The 20378-nt window shown below is 54.9% G+C and overlaps 2 protein-coding genes and 1 long non-coding RNA gene across 3 annotated transcripts; all 3 read left to right on the top strand.

Moving 5' to 3' along the window:
- Positions 1 to 2679: 2679 nt before the first annotated feature.
- JMJD7 (jumonji domain containing 7) lies at positions 2680 to 10820 on the top strand. Its single transcript, XM_049623970.1, has 8 exons — positions 2680 to 2765; positions 6356 to 6509; positions 6587 to 6840; positions 7462 to 7518; positions 7989 to 8084; positions 8282 to 8358; positions 8583 to 8742; positions 8839 to 10820. Exons 1-8 carry the CDS (start codon positions 2702 to 2704, stop codon positions 8925 to 8927), a joined length of 951 nt encoding a protein of 316 aa, XP_049479927.1. The 5' UTR covers positions 2680 to 2701; the 3' UTR covers positions 8928 to 10820.
- A 1972-nt stretch (positions 10821 to 12792) lies between these two features.
- LOC125917877 (uncharacterized) lies at positions 12793 to 14137 on the top strand. Its single transcript, XR_007456326.1, has 3 exons — positions 12793 to 12855; positions 13060 to 13102; positions 13359 to 14137. It is a non-coding gene; the product is annotated as an uncharacterized LOC125917877 (long non-coding RNA).
- Positions 14138 to 14252: 115 nt separating this feature from the next.
- Positions 14253 to 20223, top strand: LOC125917875 (cytosolic phospholipase A2 beta-like). Its single transcript, XM_049623969.1, has 10 exons — positions 14253 to 15501; positions 16146 to 16282; positions 16493 to 16715; positions 16843 to 16960; positions 17257 to 17394; positions 17609 to 17713; positions 17885 to 18064; positions 18415 to 18581; positions 19069 to 19255; positions 19354 to 20223. Exons 1-10 carry the CDS (start codon positions 15343 to 15345, stop codon positions 19563 to 19565), a joined length of 1626 nt encoding a protein of 541 aa, XP_049479926.1. The 5' UTR covers positions 14253 to 15342; the 3' UTR covers positions 19566 to 20223.
- The last annotated feature ends 155 nt before the right edge of the window (positions 20224 to 20378 follow it).

Here is a 20378-nt window from a genome sequence, read left to right as displayed (position 1 = left end):
ACTCACTTCCTGGGTCCTCCTGCAGGTGGCTGGCTGCAAGACGCCCTCAGCAGAGCAAAGTCGCATCACCCAGCTCCTCAGAAACACCTTCTCTTCAGTGAGGCAGGAGCTAGAGGCCCTGGCTGGCGCAGTGCTGTGCAGCCCGGGTGGGAGCCCTGGGGCTGTGGGGGCTGAGCAAACACAGGCCCTGCTAGAGCAATACTCAGAGCTGCTGCTTCGGGCTGTGGAGCAGCGCATGGAACGCAGACTCTAGTTCCAGAATCCTATTCCAAGTGAATGCTTCCCTTATTCCAAACTGTAGCCCCTGCTCCACTCTCCAAAACCTGTGGGGATGCTTGGAGTGGATCGCAGGGATCAGTGCTCAGAGGGAAAGCAGTTTTCCCAGCTACTCCTCATGGGGCCCCTGTATTTATTAATTTATTTCCCTGACTGTCGCCTCACTTTCTTGGAACCCCTGCCTCCACAGCCCCTTCAGTGGCTCATGCAGGGTAGGTCTTAGATCTTTGTCATCTTGGTGCTGTGAGGAGTAGGAGGGCAGCCTGCCCCATCTGGGGGAAATCGGGAAGGGCTGGCCCTCTCTTCTTAGAAGCCATTTGAAATTACTGCAGGGATCAGCTCCCTGGGGTGGAGCACACACAGGGTATTTGGTGGGGTGGAAGTGAGAGGCCACGTGGCATTCAGTGCCCTTCAGCCAACAGCGGAGCTTCACCTCTACCTCCACTTCCCTTCCCACACCAGCTGTACTCCCCTGGCTGCCAGAGCAGGGGGTTATGTTTTCCCCACTTCCTGGCAGTTGTGTAGGGCAGAGCCCTCTAGTCCTCCAGGGCGTTCCTAGCCATCAGGAGGCTTGAGTTGGTGTCAAGGCCTGAGCCCCCACATTCCACTCCCATCCCCCCTCTAAGAGAGCCCTAGCATTATCTCTCTCCCTGTGCCCCCTTTCTCTCCTGGCCAGAACTTGTGGAGACAGCTGTGGGATGTTGCTGCGGGACAGTAAAGCCCTCTGCTGGGCAAACATAAAGCCCTGGCCTCCTCTTCTTAGCCCCTTGGTCTTCCCTATCCTCCCAACCCTTGTCCCCAGCAGGCTCCTAGACCCAGAGGCCACCTTCTCCTTGCATCCTGAGTGATGCCCAGTCAGAAGCCTGTGTTAGAACTTCTCTCATGGTTTACAGGGCACCAGCCCACCTTCTAAGGACCTTAGCCACAGAACTGTACACACACACACACACACACACACACACACACACACACAAGTTGAGTGTTTATCGCTAGAGTACTTGGCTGGCTGATGTGTGCCTGGTTTCCCTTCATGTACTACTCCTGCTTCACCACCCTGGCTCATATGGAACTATCAAGGAGCACAAAAAGGACTGGAATGTAGTAACCTGAATTCTGGATTCTTGGTGTCCACAACCTAGCTGATGTGAGATGGCTTGTTGGTTCCTGGTTCAGGTGGAAGGAGCCTCCTCAAAGGCAGTGCTGGGCACCCAAGATGCTCTGGATGCTGGAAGTTGAGGGGAGGGGGAGGCACATGGGAGTGCAGAAGGGGCCAAGAGACACACTGGAAAGGTGGTAGGTGGGACAGGTATGTAGTAGAGGGCAGGGGGTAGATTAGAATTAGAAGGGCAGTTGTTAGGGGTGAGGGGAAGGAGATAGGGTACAGTGGGCTAAGGTAGTATAGGACCAAGTAGTGAAGCAGTGGTTGAGGAATTGGGGTGAAGAACACGTGTCTCTGGGCCCTGCTGCTTCTCTCAGCCTCAGGTAAGTCAGTGTAACTTTCCTGAAGTTCCAGGCCACAACAACCTATTCTCCCATGGACAGGCCCTGGGGCCCTGCTGGTTCAATAGGCAGCAACTTAGAAAGTTGGTTTTTGTAGAGTGCCCCGCTCTTGTTTGCATCAGCCAGAGTGCACCAGAACAGATGAAACCTAGTTCACCACCCCCACCCCCCTTCTGTACTACTACCACCTGCATGGCCACACTGCAAAGAAGTCCTGGCCCCAAGAACCCCTGCGGCTGAGGGTGGACCCTGGCAGGGCTGCAGCTGCCCTTGTGAGGGTTAGAAGTCTACTACCACTCCCCCAACCGGTACAACAGCCACAGATCAGCCCCAATAGGGCTCAGGCCTGGCCCTCTGGTCTGGGCTCTTGGAGATCCTCAGCCAACCAGTCCTTCAGAGGAGGGAGCTAACACTATCGCTAAGGTTTGTGAGAAGGTGGCCGCCCTTTCCCTACCTCAGCTGAGCGCTTAGGTGGGAGAGGGCGTCTTGTGGCCGCCGGCGCCCGTCCCCTTCTGCATGTCTGAGGCCACCGGCAACTGCCCCCCCCCCCGCCCCCCGAACAGATTTGCCCTGACCCGGTTTTGAAAACCTCCTTATTTATAACTTTTATACTTTGTTCAGGCCATGGGCGCTTCCCTCCTCCCGAGGTCTCACGGGGCAGGGGCCGTTTTTAACTCGTCCATTTGTATTGATGTATGAACTCATCAATAAACACAATCATTTGTTAAATCTGGGATGCCAGCGAGTGCGGCAGGCTGGAGACAGCACAGCTCCTCTCCCGCCGCTTGGTTAGCAGAATCCGGGTGCGCTGGGGGCGGGGGAGAGGATGGCGCTCCGAGGCCGCGAGGCTCCGCGGCGGGGGGCGGGGCGCGGCGGGGCGGGGTCTCAAAGGGAGAGCGCGTGGCCGCAGAGCGGCGGCGGCGTCATGGCGGAGGCGGCTTTGGACGCGGTGCGGAGGGAGTTACGAGAATTCCCGGCCGCCGCCAGGGGTGAGTGGGTTCGCGCAGAGGCTGCGACCGTCTTGCGTCCACCGCCGGGCTGTCTCAGGACGTGGGCGGGACCTTGGGCATGTGGGGAAGCAGAGTCCGGAGTCGGGTGCGCCCTGGCCCTCCTGGGCCGCCCACACCACATTTACCCCTAGTTCGTGTTTTCAAGGAGCGCAGACGCTCGTGCACCTAACTCGTTGCTGGCCCCACTCGGATCACTCGTCTGTCCCAACCTCGCTCCTACCCCCGTGCTGGGGCCTCAGCTCCCCTGTTCCGGTGTTCGCAGGTCCTCGTGGCTTCCTGGCGTGTCTTGACTCTACTCCCAACGTTTGGGCCAGTCTTCACCCTGGTGTATTTCCCACGGTCAACCCGCCCGGAATAATGGGGCAGCCTTCTGTTGCCTGTCGTGAAGTCTTGAGGTGGTCAGGTGTTCCCTTTCAGAACCCCAGCTGGAACGCTTTATTCAGGAACAGACTTCTCCAAGGTGGTGCAGAGCTTTGGGAAAATTGTAGGCAGCTGTACAAGTAATCACTGGCTCTTCCCCTGGTTGGTTTTTATTTTGCTCTTTCCCTCTCTTCCGTTTTTTTTTTTTTTTGTTGTTGTTTTTTTGTTTTTTTTTTTGCTTTTTGTTTTACCATTAATTAACAACACGGACACAAGGTTTAAAAAGCAACGGATTTATAATGTGAAGTAAGCACCCCTCCCATTTGAGGCCCCAGTTTGAATCCTTCCAGAAATAATGTTTATATCTACACATACACACACGCAGCACTATATATATTACCCTTCTGTTTACAACTGTTAGTCTGCTAAACACTTTTTTGCACTATTATGTATCTTGAAGACCACCCCATATCCTTCTTCCGCAGTCTTTTTCACCTTGTGTACTTGTGGTAATTTACTGAATCAGCCTATTATTGATAGACATTTAGGTCATTTACAGTCTGTCTTTTTGCTAGTGTTGCAACAAATACTAGGAGCACCTCAACACTAAGCACCTCAATGTGTGAGGCTCTGATCAATGTGTTTAGGATACATCACTGAATAAAATTTCTGCCCTCCCATACCTTACATTCCAAGTGAGGAGACAGATCATTAACCCTAGTCACACTAAATGAGTAATAAGTAAATTATATAGTAGAAGAAATGGATTAGAAGATAAGTGTTGTGGGGGAAAAAATTAAAGCAGAATAAGAGGTCTCAGGCCAGGGGCTGAGTGGAGGATATAGGTTGAAATAAGATGGTCAGGGTAGGTAGGCTGCCTTGATAAAGCCACATTCAAGCACAGGCTTGTAGAAAGGGAGTGAGCTGTACAGACATCTGAGAGAAGAGCATTGCAGGTTGAGGGCACTGGGGCAAATGCCCTGAGGTAGGAGTGTGCCTGGTGTGTTCATGGAACAGTGAACCTGGAACCTGGAACATGCCAGTGTGCCTGGAGCAGTCATTCTGCGCATGTGTGAGTATTTTTGTTGGTTAAATTTCTAGCAGAAGAATTGTTGGGCCAAAGGAATTGTTTGAATCCCTTTTGAAATTCTCTCACATCAAAGCCTCAGAAGGGAGCAGTAGTCATTATCTACAGGAAGTCTTTTAATTGGTGAGGCAGTAAAAATTCAGTAATGGCAGGAAATACAAACGGTGAAAAGAAAGGCAGTTTCCACGCATTTTAGGAATTCCAGTGGGAAAAAAAGAATTCCAGTGAGAATAATAGATTTACTGAGCCCCAAATCACCCTCCCAAGATGACTGCTTTGATGGACTGGCATGACTGGGAAGGCCCTTTGCCAGTTTGCTCTCCCTTGCTCCCTTATCTGCTTGGCAGGTACCATCTTACCTCTCTGGCCGGTGAAGCAAGCACATGTTCCAGCTCTTCCCTTTTCTGTTTTCTTGGGCCTACCAGGGTCTTCCCACCCAGTTCTAATTTTTGAGCTAAAGACATTTACTTTTCAACTGAATGCAAAGCAAAGATGACTGGCATGGAGACCTCAGAGGTGAAAATTAGTGCAGTGGCTGCCCACTGCGGCCAAGACATTCAGGCTAGATCTCAAGGATGAAACAAACAAAGCAAAGCCCTGTGTACCCTTTATAGAAGCCAGGAGAAAGGCATTCCCGTTTGTGGGAGCAGTAGGAACAAAGTTTGGCACCACCTGAGTAGAGTGTGGTAAGGGGCAGGCACCAGACAGGAGGAAACCAGACTGGAAAAGTAGGTTGGGCCTGATCATGTATCACCTTGAATGCATGCCAAGGCACATTATAATTTGTAAGGAGTAGTGGTAAGCCATCAAAGGATTTTTTTTTTAACTAGGGGTATGACAAGATGAGATTGTATTTTAGGAAGATGATGGGGGCCAGGGTGAGGGATGCTTTTGAGAGGGAGTGGAATGAAACCCCAAGGAAACCAGTTAGTTCACTGCAGCGATCAGCCAGTCAGGAGATGTTGGAGACTTTCTTTCAACCATTAAGCCAGTATTTGTTGAGCACCTGCTGTGTGTTAGGGACTATTCTAGGTCCTGGGGGGTATACCAATGAACAAGATTTGCATCCTTACCCTCATAGAGCTTACCTTCTATTCTAGCAAGAGAGATCAATAAACAATTTGGATAAGTGAGATATATAGTATGTTAGGTGGTGATGAATGAAAGAAGGAAAAAAGGAAGAAGTGTAGGATTGTTGGGGACAGGTTACAGTTTAAAAGGGTGGCCTGGGAAGGAAACCTCACTGAAGTGACATTTGAGGGCCCCAAGGAGGTTATTTGGATATGGATACCAGCAGAGGAAAGGAGGGGGTGGTTGGTAGAATCAATAGGACTTGGAGACAATCCATAGGGGTGGACAGAAGTGAGGGAGAAGGAAGAGCCAAAAAGAATAGATTTGTGAGAAGGGATACGGGGCCCTATAGACATCTGTGCAGATGGCACACTGCACAACTATAAATGCACATGGTAGTCTTGGATCTCCTGAGGATGGTGATGCTGTTCAGGAAGATCAAAAACACAGTTCAGCCCTTACTTTTCCTCCTGTGGTTTCCTGTAGCAGCCTGTTTTCACAGTTAGGTTGTAATCTTCTTGAGGTGACAATAGGATCATCCCTTGATACTCTGCATTGGCTAAATCAAGTACTGAGTACATTCTAGAGCTTGGTAAGTATCACTGTTGGAGGGTGCTTTCCAGAGCCTGACTCACCCACACCAGCCTGTGGCTTTGGGGCCTCAGCACCACTCATTCTGGAGTTCTATGTACTGCCTCCATGTTTCCCTTTCCTAATGGATGCCATGAGGTTGGACACTGCAGAGTGGGAAAGCCGTGGGGTTCACTGTATAGGGCTGGACATGGTCCCAAGGAGGGTGTGGGTTGTGGGCTGAGCACCATCCCCTGGTCCATCCTGGTGTGTTTGTGGGTGCTTCATGCTTTCTGCCTTAAATTCTCTCCTCAATTTTCAGTTTCTGGTTGTCCAGGGTCCCTTGGTCATCAATGGGCATTATCCAGTGATAGTAGTGTGTCTTGCCCAGGGAGGGCATCTTCTACACAGGCATTGGGGCAGCAGCTGGGTGCTGTTGGGTTCATAACCCCACCCTACCCCCACCCCTTCTTTCTCTCAGAGCTCAGTGTGCCTCTTGCTGTGCCTTACCTGGATGAGCCCCCCACTCCACTCCACTTCTATCGGGACTGGGTCTGCCCCAATAGGCCTTGCATCATCCGCAACGCCCTGCAGCACTGGCCAGCTTTGCAGAAGTGGTCCTTCCCATATCTCAGGTGGGGGCTGCCCCTGGGGGGATGTTGGGTGATACTTTGTGGTATTTGGACATGGGCTGAAAAGTCCTTTCCTCCAGAGCCACAGTGGGCTCAATAGAGGTGAGTGTGGCTGTGACCCCTGATGGTTATGCGGATGCTGTACGAGGGGATCGCTTTATGATGCCTGCTGAGCGTCGCCTGTCCCTGAGCTACGTGCTGGATGTGCTAGAGGGCCAGACCCAGCACCCAGGAGTCCTCTACGTGCAGAAGCAGTGCTCCAACCTGCTCACCGAGCTGCCCCAGCTACTGCCTGATCTAGAGTCCCACGTGCCCTGGGCCTCCGAGGCACTGGGTGAGTGGAGGCAGGGGCTGGGCAGGGAAGAAATGGGAAGGACAAGCAGGAGTCAGCCCTGCTTGCTGCTTCTTCCTTTGGTGATGACTTGGCCCATACTCTTGGCCCCTCAGGGTCAGGTGCTATGCACTAAATGCTCAAGTCTCCAGGCCACAACTTTGTTTTTGTTTTTGTTTTTGTTTTTAATTAATTTATTTGTTTTGAGAGAGAGAGAGAGAGACAGCGTGAGTGGGGGAGGGGCAGAGAGAGAGGAAGAGAGTGAGAATCCCAAGCAGGATGCACAGCCAGTGCAGAGGCCCACACGCGGCTTGAACTCATGAAACTCCAAGATCATGGCCTGAGCCAAAACCAAGAATTGGATACTTAACTGACTGAGCCACGCAGGCGCACCTCCAGGCTACGACTTTGCATTGAACTACTGGACATTGTCACCCTTCCTCTGCCACAGGGCAGGAGGCTCCTTCTGGAGCTGGCCCTCCTCTGCCCCTTCTCTCTGTTCTCTCCCTGTGAGCTCCCTGGCTCCCCCAAGATTCTGGTCCAGCATCACTGTATGGTGGTTATTCCTAGCCTGGCCTTCGAGGATGGTCCCTTCTGACTTGATCTCTTACCTCTGACCTGCAGGAAAGATGCCTGATGCTGTAAACTTCTGGCTGGGGGATGTGGCTGCAGTGACATCCTGTAGGTATCAGGGGAATACAGAGGTGGGGGAGGAGGGAAGAGGAGATCAAGAGTGGAAGGTTGGGTCTGGACGGAAGTTTGACTGTTTTCTAAGATTTATTCTGGGGTTCTGGGGTTTGGGTGTAACAGAGCGCGTCCTGATAGCTCAGATTGGGGAGGGTCCCCATGGCAGTGGGGCGTGGAGGAGACTGTTTCTTCTAGGTCTCCAGAAAGCTCTCCTGAAGGGCAGCTAGGTCGGGGTGAACTCAGGAAAACTCTGTTTGCTTGGATTCCCCCCTTGGTAGAGATGAATGTCAAGCAAATGTCAAGTCCCTGATGGAATTCTGCCTGACTCCTTGGCATCCCCTTGAGCCGGCTTTGACTTTGTGCGATCTTCTGTTATACCACCTGTCACATCTGTCTTGTCATTTGTCCCCTCCTGTGTCCTGCCCCTCATAACCTTGCCCACTGGGCCTTCTTTGTATTGGCAGTACATAAGGACCACTATGAGAACCTCTACTGCGTGGTCTCTGGAGAGAAACACTTCCTGCTACATCCACCCAGTGACCGGCCCTTCATCCCCTATGGTAGGGGACTCAGCCCTCAGGGGCTGGGGGACAGGTGGCCCAAAGTAGAGGGAGGGCAGCAAGGGCCCTGGTCAGGCTGGTGTGCCAGGACGGAGGTGTGGGCACAGTTTTTCCACTGCACTCAGGGAACAAAGGGGAGGAACTGGCAAGCTGCAGGCCACTTGAGTGTCCCTGTACCTTTCTCCTTCTGCTTTCAGAGCTATACACACCAGCAACCTACCACCTCACTGAAGAGGGCTCCTTTAAAGTGGTGGATGAAGAGGCCATGGAGAAGGTATCTGCCTTGTTCCTGGGACCTGGGGAGGGAGAAGGGTAGGAACCGTGTCTCTGAGAAGGCACAAAAGAGCTGGGGAGGTGGCACCTTAGTCTGAAAAATCCCTAAGTCTGGGCCTTCCCAGTGCTGAACAGGGCAGAGCTCATGGTGTTTACCTTTGGAAGGGACAGAGCTGGAGGGCCGGGGGCTTTGGGACTGTTCCCTGGCATCCACTGTATCCCCAGGTACCCTGGATCCCACTGGACCCATTGGCTCCAGATCTGGCCCGGTACCCCAGTTACAGTCAGGCCCGGGCCCTTTGCTGCACCGTACAGGCCGGTGAGATGCTCTATCTGCCGGCCCTGTGGTTCCACCACGTCCAGCAGTCCCATGGCTGCATTGCTGGTGAGGAGCTGCCCAGTAGGGCTGCTGGGGGATGGGTTTGGGAGGCAGTAGGTTTGGAGGGGGACCTTCATGCTGAGGTCTCCATTCTCCCCACAGTGAACTACTGGTATGACATGGAGTATGACCTTAAGTACAGTTACTTCCAGCTGCTTGACTCCCTCACTAAGGCCTCAGGCCTCGACTGATGGAACCCTGGTGAACGTTGCCAACGACAAGTGGTGGAAAAGGTCGTGTCCCTCCCAGGCCAAGTCACTTCCAGAGGCAAACTGGAGTCAGAGTCTGCTGACTCCTGGCCCAGCTCAGCTTGGAATCTGCATTGGAGGATTTGGGTGATCTGGAGGTCCAGGAGGTGCCAGGCAGGTCTGGGTGTGAGCTCCCAGGAAGTTACCACACAGGTGAGGCAGCTGCCTGTACTGGAGGAGGAGTGGGACTTCTGGTGCAGCCTCTTACCAGCACCGTGGGCGACTTATCACCTTGGAGCATTGGTGTCCTGTCTGTAAAACAGAGACAATGATGGGTCCTACCCCATGGGGTGTTGTGAGGCTTGGAGAGAGATCTTTAAGGACCATAAGGGGCTGGCACAGAAGAAGTGTTCAATAAAAGGTGGCTTTGATTCATGTGTGCTGAGACTCCCTCTTGAAGTTGCCTTCTGTGGTCTGGTGAGGGCTGGAAGGTTCAGGTAAACATTTCAAGGTGACCCTGATTGGGGGTGAGGCCTGGGTCCAGGCTTGGGACTGAGGACCTCTGCTGCCAACTCCCATGATAGCCACTGCAGCCCCTCTCAGGGCAAGCGGTTCTCATTTTAACTCTGGTGCAGACCTCCCTGTCTCGGCCTCTAAAGCTGTGCCTAGCTTTGCTCTGGCCTTGTTTGCTCTCCTCCACCTCCAGGGAAGCTGTTGGGGTCTGGTGCCGAGGGTCACCCCTGTTTCTTCCACAACAAGCATAGGTAGGAGGGGACAGAAACCCCTGCCCATCCCCGCCACAGGGTCTCCACACACTCAAGACTCCCTCCCTCCCTGCACCAACCCAGACCTGGAAGAGCCCCTTTCCCGGAGAGCCACTCAGAGGCCTCATCATCCTAGCCACCCAGTGCCGAGGGTGGAGGCAGCCAGGCACGGGGCTTGGGAGGGCTCTTTCGTGAAACAAACCGTGCCCCTGCCAGGCGGTGATAGACCTGGGGCACCCGCTTCACATTAGCCAAGTGCTTCAGTCAGGGCCGGGCATTCCTGTCCTACAGGCACCGGAGGTTGTGAAAGACCCTGTGACAGGGGACAAGGCTTATCCATTTGGTGCTGCCCTGGGTCCACTCCCTGCTTTCCAGATGTCAGTGGCCCTTCTAGGTCCAGGCACAAGAGCAGGGTTGGGTGGGGTAGGTGCTGATGGTAACGCCTAGAGGGAATGGGTCTTCATGGGTGGTAGGCCCCCATTACAGGGGCCATGTAGGTTTAAGGTTCCTCATTTCCTTGACAGGTGGCTTGTCCTGGAGTGAGTGTGAGGCTTGGGTGGAGCGGAGGCGGTTGGGAGGGACCAGGGAGGAGCTTGGGGCCAACTGGCACATTGTTGGCTCTGCGTTAAAAAGCCGACAGTCTTCGGTCCTGCGCCCACTGCCTGTCATTTGTGGCTCTTGAGGACTGTCTGTCTCATGGCTCTGGTAAGACCTCCTGGGGCCCTGGGCCCCCAGGCTGACCTTTGTTCCCTCTGGGGTCTGGTTAATGCTGATTCTTAAGAGGAGCTGTGGGTTTCCCCAGGTGTAGAGAGGGGACTTTGCCAGACTTGGTCCAGGGTGGTGAGCAGAAGCCAGGGAACGGGCCGGATCTTGGGATAAGGGTCATCCTGAGTTCTTCCTGCCCTAGAGATGGGCTCCAGGCAGAGTTCTCAGGGCCATGGATTTGGGCTACTGTCCTGGGGTCCCAGAAGGAAGTGGCTGCTCAGGTGCTCTTGACTCAGTTGCTTGGAGGGTAGGGGCCCCAGGGCAGACACTGACAGATGAGCTTCCCCGGCTCTGCCCTTCAACTCCATCCATCAAGACCCTTCTGAGGCAGGGCTGAAGGCCAGGATTAGTTGGCACAGGCTTTCCTGGCACACTTGCCATGGTTTATATCCCTAGACTCATGATTGTGGGTTTGGATGGACCTGCTTGGGGGTCCTCTTTAGCCTGACCTGTAGCACCTGGAGGACTTGAAAACCTGTGTGTGGTCTGAGATGCTAACTACTGTTCATAGTCAAGCAGAGAGCCCATTTCCAGAATTGAGTCCTGGCCAGGGGTCGAGAGGCTGAAAACCAACTCTGTGCTCCTCACTTCTACCTCTCCAGATAGAGGGTTTGCTTAACCAGAAAATGCCTCCGTTTAAGCTGCTCAACCAGGGGAGCAGCCCCACCAAGGGGCCCATGGCCAGGCTGGGTCCTGACATGCCTCTTCCCCTCCCTCTGTAGCCTTATATTCTGCTGTTTCCCCCTCCCCCCTGCCCGCCTCATCACGGGCCTCCTGCCAACTAAGACCGCCTCAAGGCAGCTTAGCAAGGGGTAGCTGGAAATGTGGGGTGGAAAGATTTAAAAGACACTAAACCAGTAGCTAGAAGCAAGTAAGCTGTGGGGTAGAGAGCATGAGTCGAGCCGTCCTGGTGCAGTCTTGGCCCTGGACCTCAGGCAAGTGACTATGTAGGCTTTCTGTCTTTCTGTGCTCCAGTTTCCTTGTGGGATTGGTCATAATTAGTCCCTACACACAGCATAGTTGTGTGATTAAAGAAGTTAATGTACATAAAGCCCTTGGGCCAGCGCCGGCCCAGAGTGTTGTGTAAGTGTTGGCAGGCATCATCAGTAGATACCATAGCCTCCTTTCCATTTAGAGCTCTGATGGGTGGAGGGCAGCCATGTGGCTGGGAAGGGCTGATCCCTTTGGTTCAGAATTAGTCCTGGAGGGGGTACTCTGGCCTCTTCTTTGGCCCTTGTTGGCTTTGGGCCCAGCAGCCTGCAGCAAGCCTGACCTGTCCCTCCTCTGCAGGCAAAGGTGCCTGGGACCTGCCTGCTCACCATTCGTGTCCTGCAGGCCTGTGGCCTGCCCTCGAAGGACCTAGGTGAGTGCTGGGCCCAGGGAGGACAGTGGTTCTGGAACTGGATTCAGACTGGGACAGGGCAGTGGGAAGAGATATAAGTAGGGCTGGGCGTGCAAGGGTCCTGGAGAGGGTGCCGAGAGGAGGTGCTGGGTGGAATGTGGGATTGTGCCTCAGCTTCTTGCTCTTCCTGCCTCCCGACTCAGTCCCATTCTGAGGGTCTCCAGGCCTCCCAGGGCTGCCTATAATGGAAGGTCATGGACTCTGGGAAGCTGGGCTGGGTAAGGCTCTTGGCTGTCAGCAGGCACTTGTCCCTTCTTCCTGCAGTAACCCCCTCTGACTGCTATGTGAGTCTGTGGCTGCCCACGGCCTCTAGCCATAGGCTGCAGACACGCACGGTCAAGAACAGCAGAAACCCCATCTGGAATCAGAGCTTTCGCTTTCGAATCCACAGCCAGCTCAAGGTGGGCCAGGTGTCAGCCCCTGCCCTGCCCGTTGTTCCTGCCAGCCCTTGCTTTCTGCCATGGCCCCACTCACCTTCCTATCCCACTCCTCCTTCCTGCAGCCCCTTACTCTGTTCCCTTCCAGAATGTGGTGCAGCTGCAAGTCTTTGACCAGGACCTTCTGACCAATGATGACCCCGTGTTGTCGGTGCTATTTGACGTGGGAACTTTGCGGGCTGGGGAGTTCCGCAGAGAGAGCTTCTCACTGAGCGCTCAGGCAAGGCTGTGCCCAGGGCAGTGGAAAGCCTCAGCCCAGGGAGGGGAGATCCTTTGCAGGGGAGCTGGGTACATGGCCCTTTTTTCCAGTGAGTGGTCCAGGCTTCCGTGGCATCCAGAGGCTACTGTCAGCCAGGAGTTGCTGTCCACAGGAATAATCCCAGAGAAAGTGGACAGAGCAGGGTGGAGATGGACATTGGCTCTCACCACCTCTCGGGCCCCAGCAGCCCCCCTTGGCATGTGTGTTGAAATCTACACTCACGTTCCTCAACCTCTCTAACTTTGTTTTCTTCCTCTCTCCAGGGTGAGGAGCGGCTAGAAGTTGAATTTCAGCTACAGAGACTGTGAGTCAGGGGCCACTGGGCACTTCTTGGGTGGGAGTGCTTCTTTTGGGGGAAGGGCAGAGTCCAGTGTACCCAGAGCGTGCCCAGAACTGACACCCTTCCCTCTGAGACATCCAGTGGTGGTGAAGGAATGCTGTGGCCTCTTTGAGGGGTGAGAACCTGGGAGCCTGGACTTGCACTGAGGGTCACTGGTGTCCTTTTCAGGACAGACTGTGCTGAGCAGCTTGTCACCAATGGCATTCTGGTGGTAAGTTGAAGCTCCTCCCTCATGCCATCTGCTATCCCCCTCCCTGAAGCTTGGGGCTCCCTTGGAGATGCATGGGTAGAACTGAGTTGGGGGGTCCCTGGGATTTTGGTTCCTTAAGAGGATACAACCTCAGGCAAATGGTTGGTGACTCAGGGCCAAGGTAATGAAGTGCTGAGGACCAAAACTAGGGTACTGGGAGGTGGGGGCCTCTAACAGGGCAGGGGTTCAAGTCTGAGGGGCTTTTTTAATGACTCAGGCCCGGGAGCTCTCTTGCTTGCATGTTCGACTGGAGGAGTCAGGGGACCGGAAGGGTAAGTCTCCCACCTACCAAGATAACCCCCAGCCCTCTGCCCTTGTCTTCCTCTTTCTTTTTTTTCTTTTTTCTTTTTAATTTTTTAATGTTTATTTATATTTGAGAAAGAGACAGTGTGCCAGTGGGAGAGGGGCAGAGGGAGACAGAAACAGAATCTGAAGCAGGCTCCAGGCTCAGAGCTGTTCTCACAGAGTCTGACTTGGGGCTTGAACTCATGAACTGTGAGATCATGACTGGAGCCGGAGTCGGACGCTTAACCAACTGAGCCACCCAGGTGCCCCTTGTCTTCCTCTTTCTGTGGGGATCTTAGAAGGGACCTTACATTAGCTGCCCTAGACTTTCATAGGCACTGGTAGAGATTAGGGGCAAATCCATGCTGGGGCTCCCCAGGACCTGTGTCCCCTTAGTCCTTGGAGAGGCTGTGATGGGGGCTCCATCTCTGAGCCTTGGCCTGTGCCAGTCGTCCTCCTCGGGGTGGGGGGGAAGTACCCTTCAGGCCCCTTGTGCAAGACACTCTTGGGCCTTTGTGGGCCAGGATCTTATTCCCAGCCCCTCTGCTCTGGTTCCTATTTCCAGAGTCCGGGGGAAGAGTTCAGCTCATGGTTCCTGGGTCCTGTGAGGGTCCGCAGGAGGCCGCTGTGGGTGCTGGCTCCTTCTGCTTCCATTGCCCGGCCTGCTGGGACCAGGAGCTGGATATTCATCTGCAGGTAGTGTGCTGCTGAGGTGGGGCCTGCAGAGTCTTTCTCCCTCTTTCTTATAGCCGTCCTTCTGCTCATGCTGAGCCCCTCACCCCCTCACTCCTTGGCAGAATCAGGCACACTGGGAAGAGTATGGGGTCTAGGTTGGCCTCTTATCCCTCTTCCTGCTGCTGCTTGTCACTCCCTGGGGCAATGGGTGAGATCGCTGCTGGAACAGAAGTGATTCTTAGGTATTCTTTCATCCTTCCTACAGGATACCCCCCAAGAGCACCTGAAGGTGCCCCTGAGGGCCTTGCCCTCTGGCCAGGTGGTGAGGCTTGTCTTCCCTACGTCCCAGGTACTTGATCACCCGGAGGAAGAATGCCAGAAGCATAGGCAGGGCTGGGCCCCATGCCTTATAGGGGGCCTGTGGTGGTAGGAGCTTTAGTCTTAGGGCCATGCCCTGCACAAGTGCTGAGCCAGGTTCTGAGGAGAGGGGGTCCTCTGAACAGAGCTGCCTTGAAGCCTCAGACCTTGTCCCTGTGGAGATGGCCGGAGGCCCGAGGGAGCATGGGAGCATCATAGGGTGTGGCTCAGGCCAGGATGAGAGGAACATGGTGGCCAACTTTTGTGACTGAAGTGTTCATGGTTTTTAGGAACCCCTGATGAGGGTGGAGCTGAGAAAAGAAGACGGGTGAGAGCTGGCTAGTCCGGGGGAGAGGGCGTGGGGGAGAGCAGGCAGGCACCTGCACTTGAACTTGAGGCACAGAGAGGGCCAGGAAGCCACAAGAGAGAAATCATGCTCCCTTTGGGTGGTGGCGATTGTGGGTGGACCGTAGCTAATAATCTTCATGAGACAAGAGAAGTCACCCACCCTGGCCCTTCTTCACATGCCTGGAAGACTAGCCACGAAGAGGTGGGAACACTGTTTCTTGTCTCCGCTGGAGTCATTTTTGGGTGGTAATGGAGAGAAGCTGAGAGGTGGAAGTAGATCTATGGTGGTGGGTCCCACCCGGGGGCCTTTTTAGGCACCAGCATTTATAGTCGTGGGAATCCATTTTCTTGCATTCCCCAAGTGTCCCCACCTGGGTCTAGGTGCACCTTCTCTCCATCATACCCACACATGTCACGCTTCTGTCCAGACATGGGCAGGAGTGTGGTTTGGGGAGAGGAGAGAGAGATTGAGAAGTGGGCTTCTCAGGTGAGGCAGACCCGGCTTCCTTTTCTGTAATGAGGCCGGGAGCTGCCTGATGGTTCCTTCCTTCCCACCCAGACCCAGGGAGCTGGCTGTGCGGCTAGGCTGCGGCCCCTGTGCTGAGGAGCAGGCCTTTCTGAGCAAGAGGAAGCAGGTGGTGGCCAAGGCCCTGAAGCAGGTCCTGCAACTGGATGAAGAGTTACAGGAAGATGAGGTCTGTGGGCTGGGCTGCCTTGGATGGGCATCCTCAGTCTTCCTCAAGCCCAGAGCTGACTGTTTCCTAACCAGACCGGAACTTGGCCCTGCCTCTTACCTACCTGCCCTGCTGTGCCTCCCTCTCACTTGATGTTCTTGGCAGCCTGATGCCATCAAATGCAGAGCATTGCATGAGGCACCTGGAGCTTATAAGCTGCCCCATTGGGCTAGCTTTCCTTCTCCCTTTTTTTTTAAGTTTATTCATCCATTTTGAAATGGAGACAGTGTGAGTGGGGGAGGGGCAGAGAGCAAGAATCCCAAGCAGGCTCTGTGTTGTCCTCACAGAGCCCAACAAGGGGCTTGAACCCATGAAACCGTGAAATCGTGACTTGAGCCGAAACCAAAAGTCAGACTCTCAACTGAGCCAGCCAGGCACCCTCTTTCTCATTGTTTCTTGATTTTTGGTCTGGTCCAGGTTTTGGGACTTGGGTCCCATCTGACTCATCAGTGAGCCATGTAGCCTGAGGGCAGCCTGCTGGGGTCAGATCAGCTTGGGACACTTTCTAGGGAAATGACTTCTCCTAATAAGAGGGAAAGGGGTGGATGTTTGGGAGACTACAGCCCTGATCAGACCTTGACTGACCTGGCTGTCCTCTCTTCCAGATCCCTGTGGTAGCTGTTATGGCCACTGGTGGTGGGATCCGGGCGATGGTTTCCCTGTATGGGCATCTGGCTGGCCTGAAGGAGCTGGGTCTCTTGGATTGCATCTCCTACATCACAGGGGCCTCTGGCTCTACCTGGTGAGCTGGCAGCACGTCGAGTGCAGGAGTTTGGGGGTGGCAGTCGTAAGGCTGTTGTGGACCCCATAGGCACCTCCGACCTAACTGGGAGAAAGGATGTGCCAGAGAGGAATGTGCTTGGGGGGACCATTGGAAGGTACCTGCTAGTCTGTTGTTCTAGGATAGAGAGTCCGAGGTGTGCGATGACCTCCTGGGCTTTGGCTTTCCCAGGGCTTTGGCCAACCTCTACGAGGACCCAGAATGGTCTCAGAAGGACCTGGCAGGGCCCACCGAGTCACTGAAAACACAGGTGACCAAGAGCAAGTTGGGCGTGCTTGCTCCCAGCCAGCTGCAGCAGTACCGGCAGGAGCTGGCCGAGCGTGCCCGCCTGGGCCACCCGCCCTGCTTCACCAACCTGTGGGCCCTCATTAGTGAGGCCCTGCTGCACGATGAGGTACAGGGGGGCGGGTGTGTGGCCAGGGCATGGTTCAAAGATGGGGAACCGCCCTGGGTGTAGAGATGGGAAAGGCCCCAGGCACCAGAAAGCACAACTTTAGGTTCAAATCCTCTCCTTCTACCAGCCCCATGACCATACTCTCTCAGACCAGAGACAGGCCCTGAGTCAAGGCCAGAACCCTCTGCCCATTTACTGTGCTCTTAACAGCAAGGAGAAGAACCTGACCACCTTTGAATTTGCTGGTGAGTAGCCCGGAGTGGAGACGTGTGATCTCGCAGCTGGCAGGGTGCCTGTGTGTAGGAGATGGGTGTTACACCCTCCCCTTCTGGGCCAGGTCCCATGCCTTCCAGAGATTATTGATCATCCCACCAGAGTCACTCAGGCTTTGGGATGGGGGTGGGGCTGTTAGGTTCATGCTCAGGGTGCCTGTAACCAGCCTGAGCCTCTAGGTCCCCAGGCTTCCCTGGTGTGAAGCCCGTGGTGGTTGAGGGTCCTGGAGTTCTGAGCCCCGCAGTGAAGCTGTGTGGTCTCCTCACAGAGTGGTGTGAGTTCTCCCCCTATGAGGTTGGCTTTCCCAAGTACGGTGCCTTCATCCCCTCCGAGCTCTTTGGCTCTGAGTTCTTCATGGGGCGCCTGACCAAGCGGCTTCCTGAGTCCCGAATCTGCTTCCTGAAAGGTGAGAGGCCTGGGAGGTTAGGGAAGCGGAGATAGAGGGAGAATGGGCCTGGCGAAGATGGCAGGCACCCCCTCCCCCCCCAAACCCACCCTCAGCTCAGTCATGGGGATGCTTCCCAGACTAGGATGGGCCGTGGGCAAGAGTCAGGTTGTGATTGGGTAGGGGCTCTCTCCCCCTCATGTCCTTTCTGTTCCTCTTGTGTCCCCTTTCTCAGGTATCTGGAGCAATCTGTATGCAGCCAGCCTCCAGGACAGCTTATACTGGGCCTCAGAGCCCAGCCAGTTCTGGGACCGCTGGGCACAGGATCAGGCCAATTTGGGTGGGTGCCTGGGCTCCTTGTGAGCAAGTGGAGAGGCCCCCACAGGGGCTGGATCTGGAGGATGGTGGGGGTGGCTCTCAGGCCTTTGGGAGTCCACAGAAGCTGGGGTAAAAGTTTAGGGGTCTCAATTTCCTAAAAGATGCCCTACTTTCCCCCTTCTTAATTGAGCAGACAAGGAGCAGGTTCCTCTTCTGAAGATAGAAGAGCCTCCCACGGGGACCGGCAAGATTGTTGAGTTTTTTACTGACCTGCTGACACGGCGCCCACTGGCCCAGGCCACACATAATTTCCTGCGTGGTCTTCAGTTCCACAAAGACTATTTCCAACAGCCTTACTTCTCCACCTGGAAAGGTATCTCTTCTCTCTCTGGTCCCAGCTTTCCATGGGTCTGCCCATGACCACCTGAGCTTTGGGTCCCTGGTCCAGATATCCACACTCTCCAGCCCGTGGGACCCAAGCTCCTTTGAGCTTAGTTCACTGGGCTGCTTGGAGCAGCTACCCTTTTTCCTCTCATTTGTGGATCAGGGCCCATCTGTGGCATCTTGGGAAGTGACAGGCCTACTTTTGGTGGGAGAGAAGAGGGACCAGAGGGCAGAGTTGGATTCTGCCAGTAGCAAGGAGCTAGCATTAGGCCAGAGGGATCGGGTGGCCTCAGCACCAATGATAGCTGCTTTTCTACCCCATTCCCTCAACTTTTCCAGCCACCAAACTGGATGGGCACCCCAACCAGCTGACACCTGCAGAGCCCCATCTTTGCCTGCTGGATGTTGGCTACCTTATCAACACCAGTTTCCCGCCCCTTCTGCGGCCCACACGGGATGTGGACCTCATCCTGTCACTGGATTACAACCTCCAAGGAGCCTTTCAGGTGAGCTTTGGGCAGACGTGGGAGACCGTGCTGCCCTAGGCCTGGCCTGACATCCTGGCTCCTGCCTCTGGGGATGTCTGCCTTGGAGTCCAGTATGTGGTCCACCTTCCCTTAGGGGCTGTGACACTCTGTGAACAGTGTCCTATGAACTGTGGATCCTGTGAATTTACCACTAGGGGGACTTATTCTGCTCAGGAAGCCAGATGAAGAAGGAGCTGGTGATGCCCCTTTGTGGCACCTGCCACCCCCATTCAGTCTAGACCTCTGGATCCCTCTGCTCTGAGTTTTTGTGTTGGTCCGGTGAAGGTTTTTGCAGAACCTGGGAGCAGTTAGCAGCCCCGCGCAGCTGAGGGGTTGGAGCCCCTTCCTCAGTCCGGCCCGGTGCCAGGGGGTATGAGTTGGTGTCCAGGTCCCACACATCCCAGCTGACCCCCACTGGCCCAGTGTTGGAGCCCAGCCATCTGACACCACTTCTGCTGCCCTGCAGCAACTGCAGCTCCTGGGCCGGCTCTGCCAGGAGCAGGGCATCCCTTTCCCGCCCATCTCCCCCAGCCCAGAGGAGCAGCGCCAGCCTCCGGAGTGCTGCTTGTTTTCTGATCCAGACCGCCCTGATGCCCCAGCAGTGCTGCACTTCCCTCTGGTCGATGCCTCCTTCCGGGAGTACTCGGCCCCTGGTGAGCCCCTCCATCCTGTCTCTCCACAGTGCACCACCCCCCCCCCAAACATCCCCAGTGCACGTCCTGTCCCTGTTCTGCTACACTGTCTCCACTAGGCATCCAACGGACACCTGAGGAGAAGGGGGCCGGAGAGGTGAACCTGTCTTCATCCAACTCTCCCTACCACTACTCGAAATTGACCTACAGCCCGGAGGACATGGACAAGCTGCTCCACCTGACACATTACAACATCTGCAACAACCAGGAACAGCTGCTGGAGGCCCTGCGTGGAGCTGTGCAACGGAAGCGCCGGCAGCACCGGCCGTAGTGATGACGCTGCCCCGGCCGGGACTCCCCACTCCCCTCCCGACACTTTGTCAGACTCACTCCCTGTCCATCTGGGTGAGTCGGGCAGAGACCGTCATCACCAACGGTTCCAGAGCCTCCGCAGCCTGGATGGCCCCCTCGCGCTCTGAGGGGCTCTGCCAAGATATGTGCCTGGCCCTACCCAGATAGGGCCCTGCAGCCACCAGCACCCTCTCCACGTACTTGCAGGTAGGTTGAGGGTTTTAAAAGGGCTGAGAGCCCTGTCTCCTCAGCTGGAGGAGGTTTCCTCTTCAAGGAGAACATTCAGAGGTGGCCGGAGGTAGACCTGGGGGGCCGTTACTGACCATATTTGCAAAAGTGTTCAAAGCTATGTGACCCTTTCCCTTGCTACTTTGAATAGTTGTACAGAGTGAAATAGAGCGGTTTATGTATCACAGAGGATCATACAATGTGAGATGTTAATGGGTTATCTGTCATTGCTGCCAAGAAGAGACAGGTCATTCCATGCTCCTGGTTGCACATAGCAAGGACTGGTTTGAACATCTCCCCAGGGGTACCTCACCGAGCTAGATAGCAGGTCAGTCCAAACCTCCCCTGAAGAGAAGGCCATGTCTGCCACGCTCTCCAAGCAGGGAGGTGGCCAGTTTGGCCTGGGCAGGGTTGGGGGGCGGGGTGGTAGTGGAGGGAGTCTCTGCTACTGGAGCCCTGGCAGTGAGTGACACAGCACCCCTGTCCCACGGTGGTGATGGCCACCCCCAGGATCTGAAGAGCCAGAGGCAAGTCCTAATGGCATAACCTCAGCAAGTTGTGACCT

This window comes from Panthera uncia, unplaced genomic scaffold (genome assembly GCF_023721935.1).
Source record: "Panthera uncia isolate 11264 unplaced genomic scaffold, Puncia_PCG_1.0 HiC_scaffold_269, whole genome shotgun sequence".
In the NCBI taxonomy this organism is placed as follows: Eukaryota; Metazoa; Chordata; class Mammalia; order Carnivora; family Felidae; genus Panthera; species Panthera uncia.
Note: the sequence above shows the minus strand (reverse complement) of the source record. Positions and strands in the feature narration are given on the sequence as shown.

What these genes read in the sequence shown, in the direction of transcription:
- LOC125917875 (XM_049623969.1), top strand. Translation starts at nt 15,343, where the DNA reads ATGGTTCCTTCCTTCCCACCCAGACCCAGGGAGCTGGCTGTGCGGCTA. An exon ending in AAGAGTTACAGGAAGATGAG is followed by an intron (nt 15,502 to 16,145) that starts GTCTGTGGGCTG and finishes CCTCTCTTCCAG; the next exon opens with ATCCCTGTGGTAGCTGTTAT. An exon ending in GGGGCCTCTGGCTCTACCTG is followed by an intron (nt 16,283 to 16,492) that starts GTGAGCTGGCAG and finishes TGGCTTTCCCAG; the next exon opens with GGCTTTGGCCAACCTCTACG.
- JMJD7 (XM_049623970.1), top strand. Translation starts at nt 2,702, where the DNA reads ATGGCGGAGGCGGCTTTGGACGCGGTGCGGAGGGAGTTACGAGAATTC. An exon ending in TGGTCCTTCCCATATCTCAG is followed by an intron (nt 6,510 to 6,586) that starts GTGGGGGCTGCC and finishes CCTTTCCTCCAG; the next exon opens with AGCCACAGTGGGCTCAATAG. An exon ending in CTGGGCCTCCGAGGCACTGG is followed by an intron (nt 6,841 to 7,461) that starts GTGAGTGGAGGC and finishes TCTGACCTGCAG; the next exon opens with GAAAGATGCCTGATGCTGTA.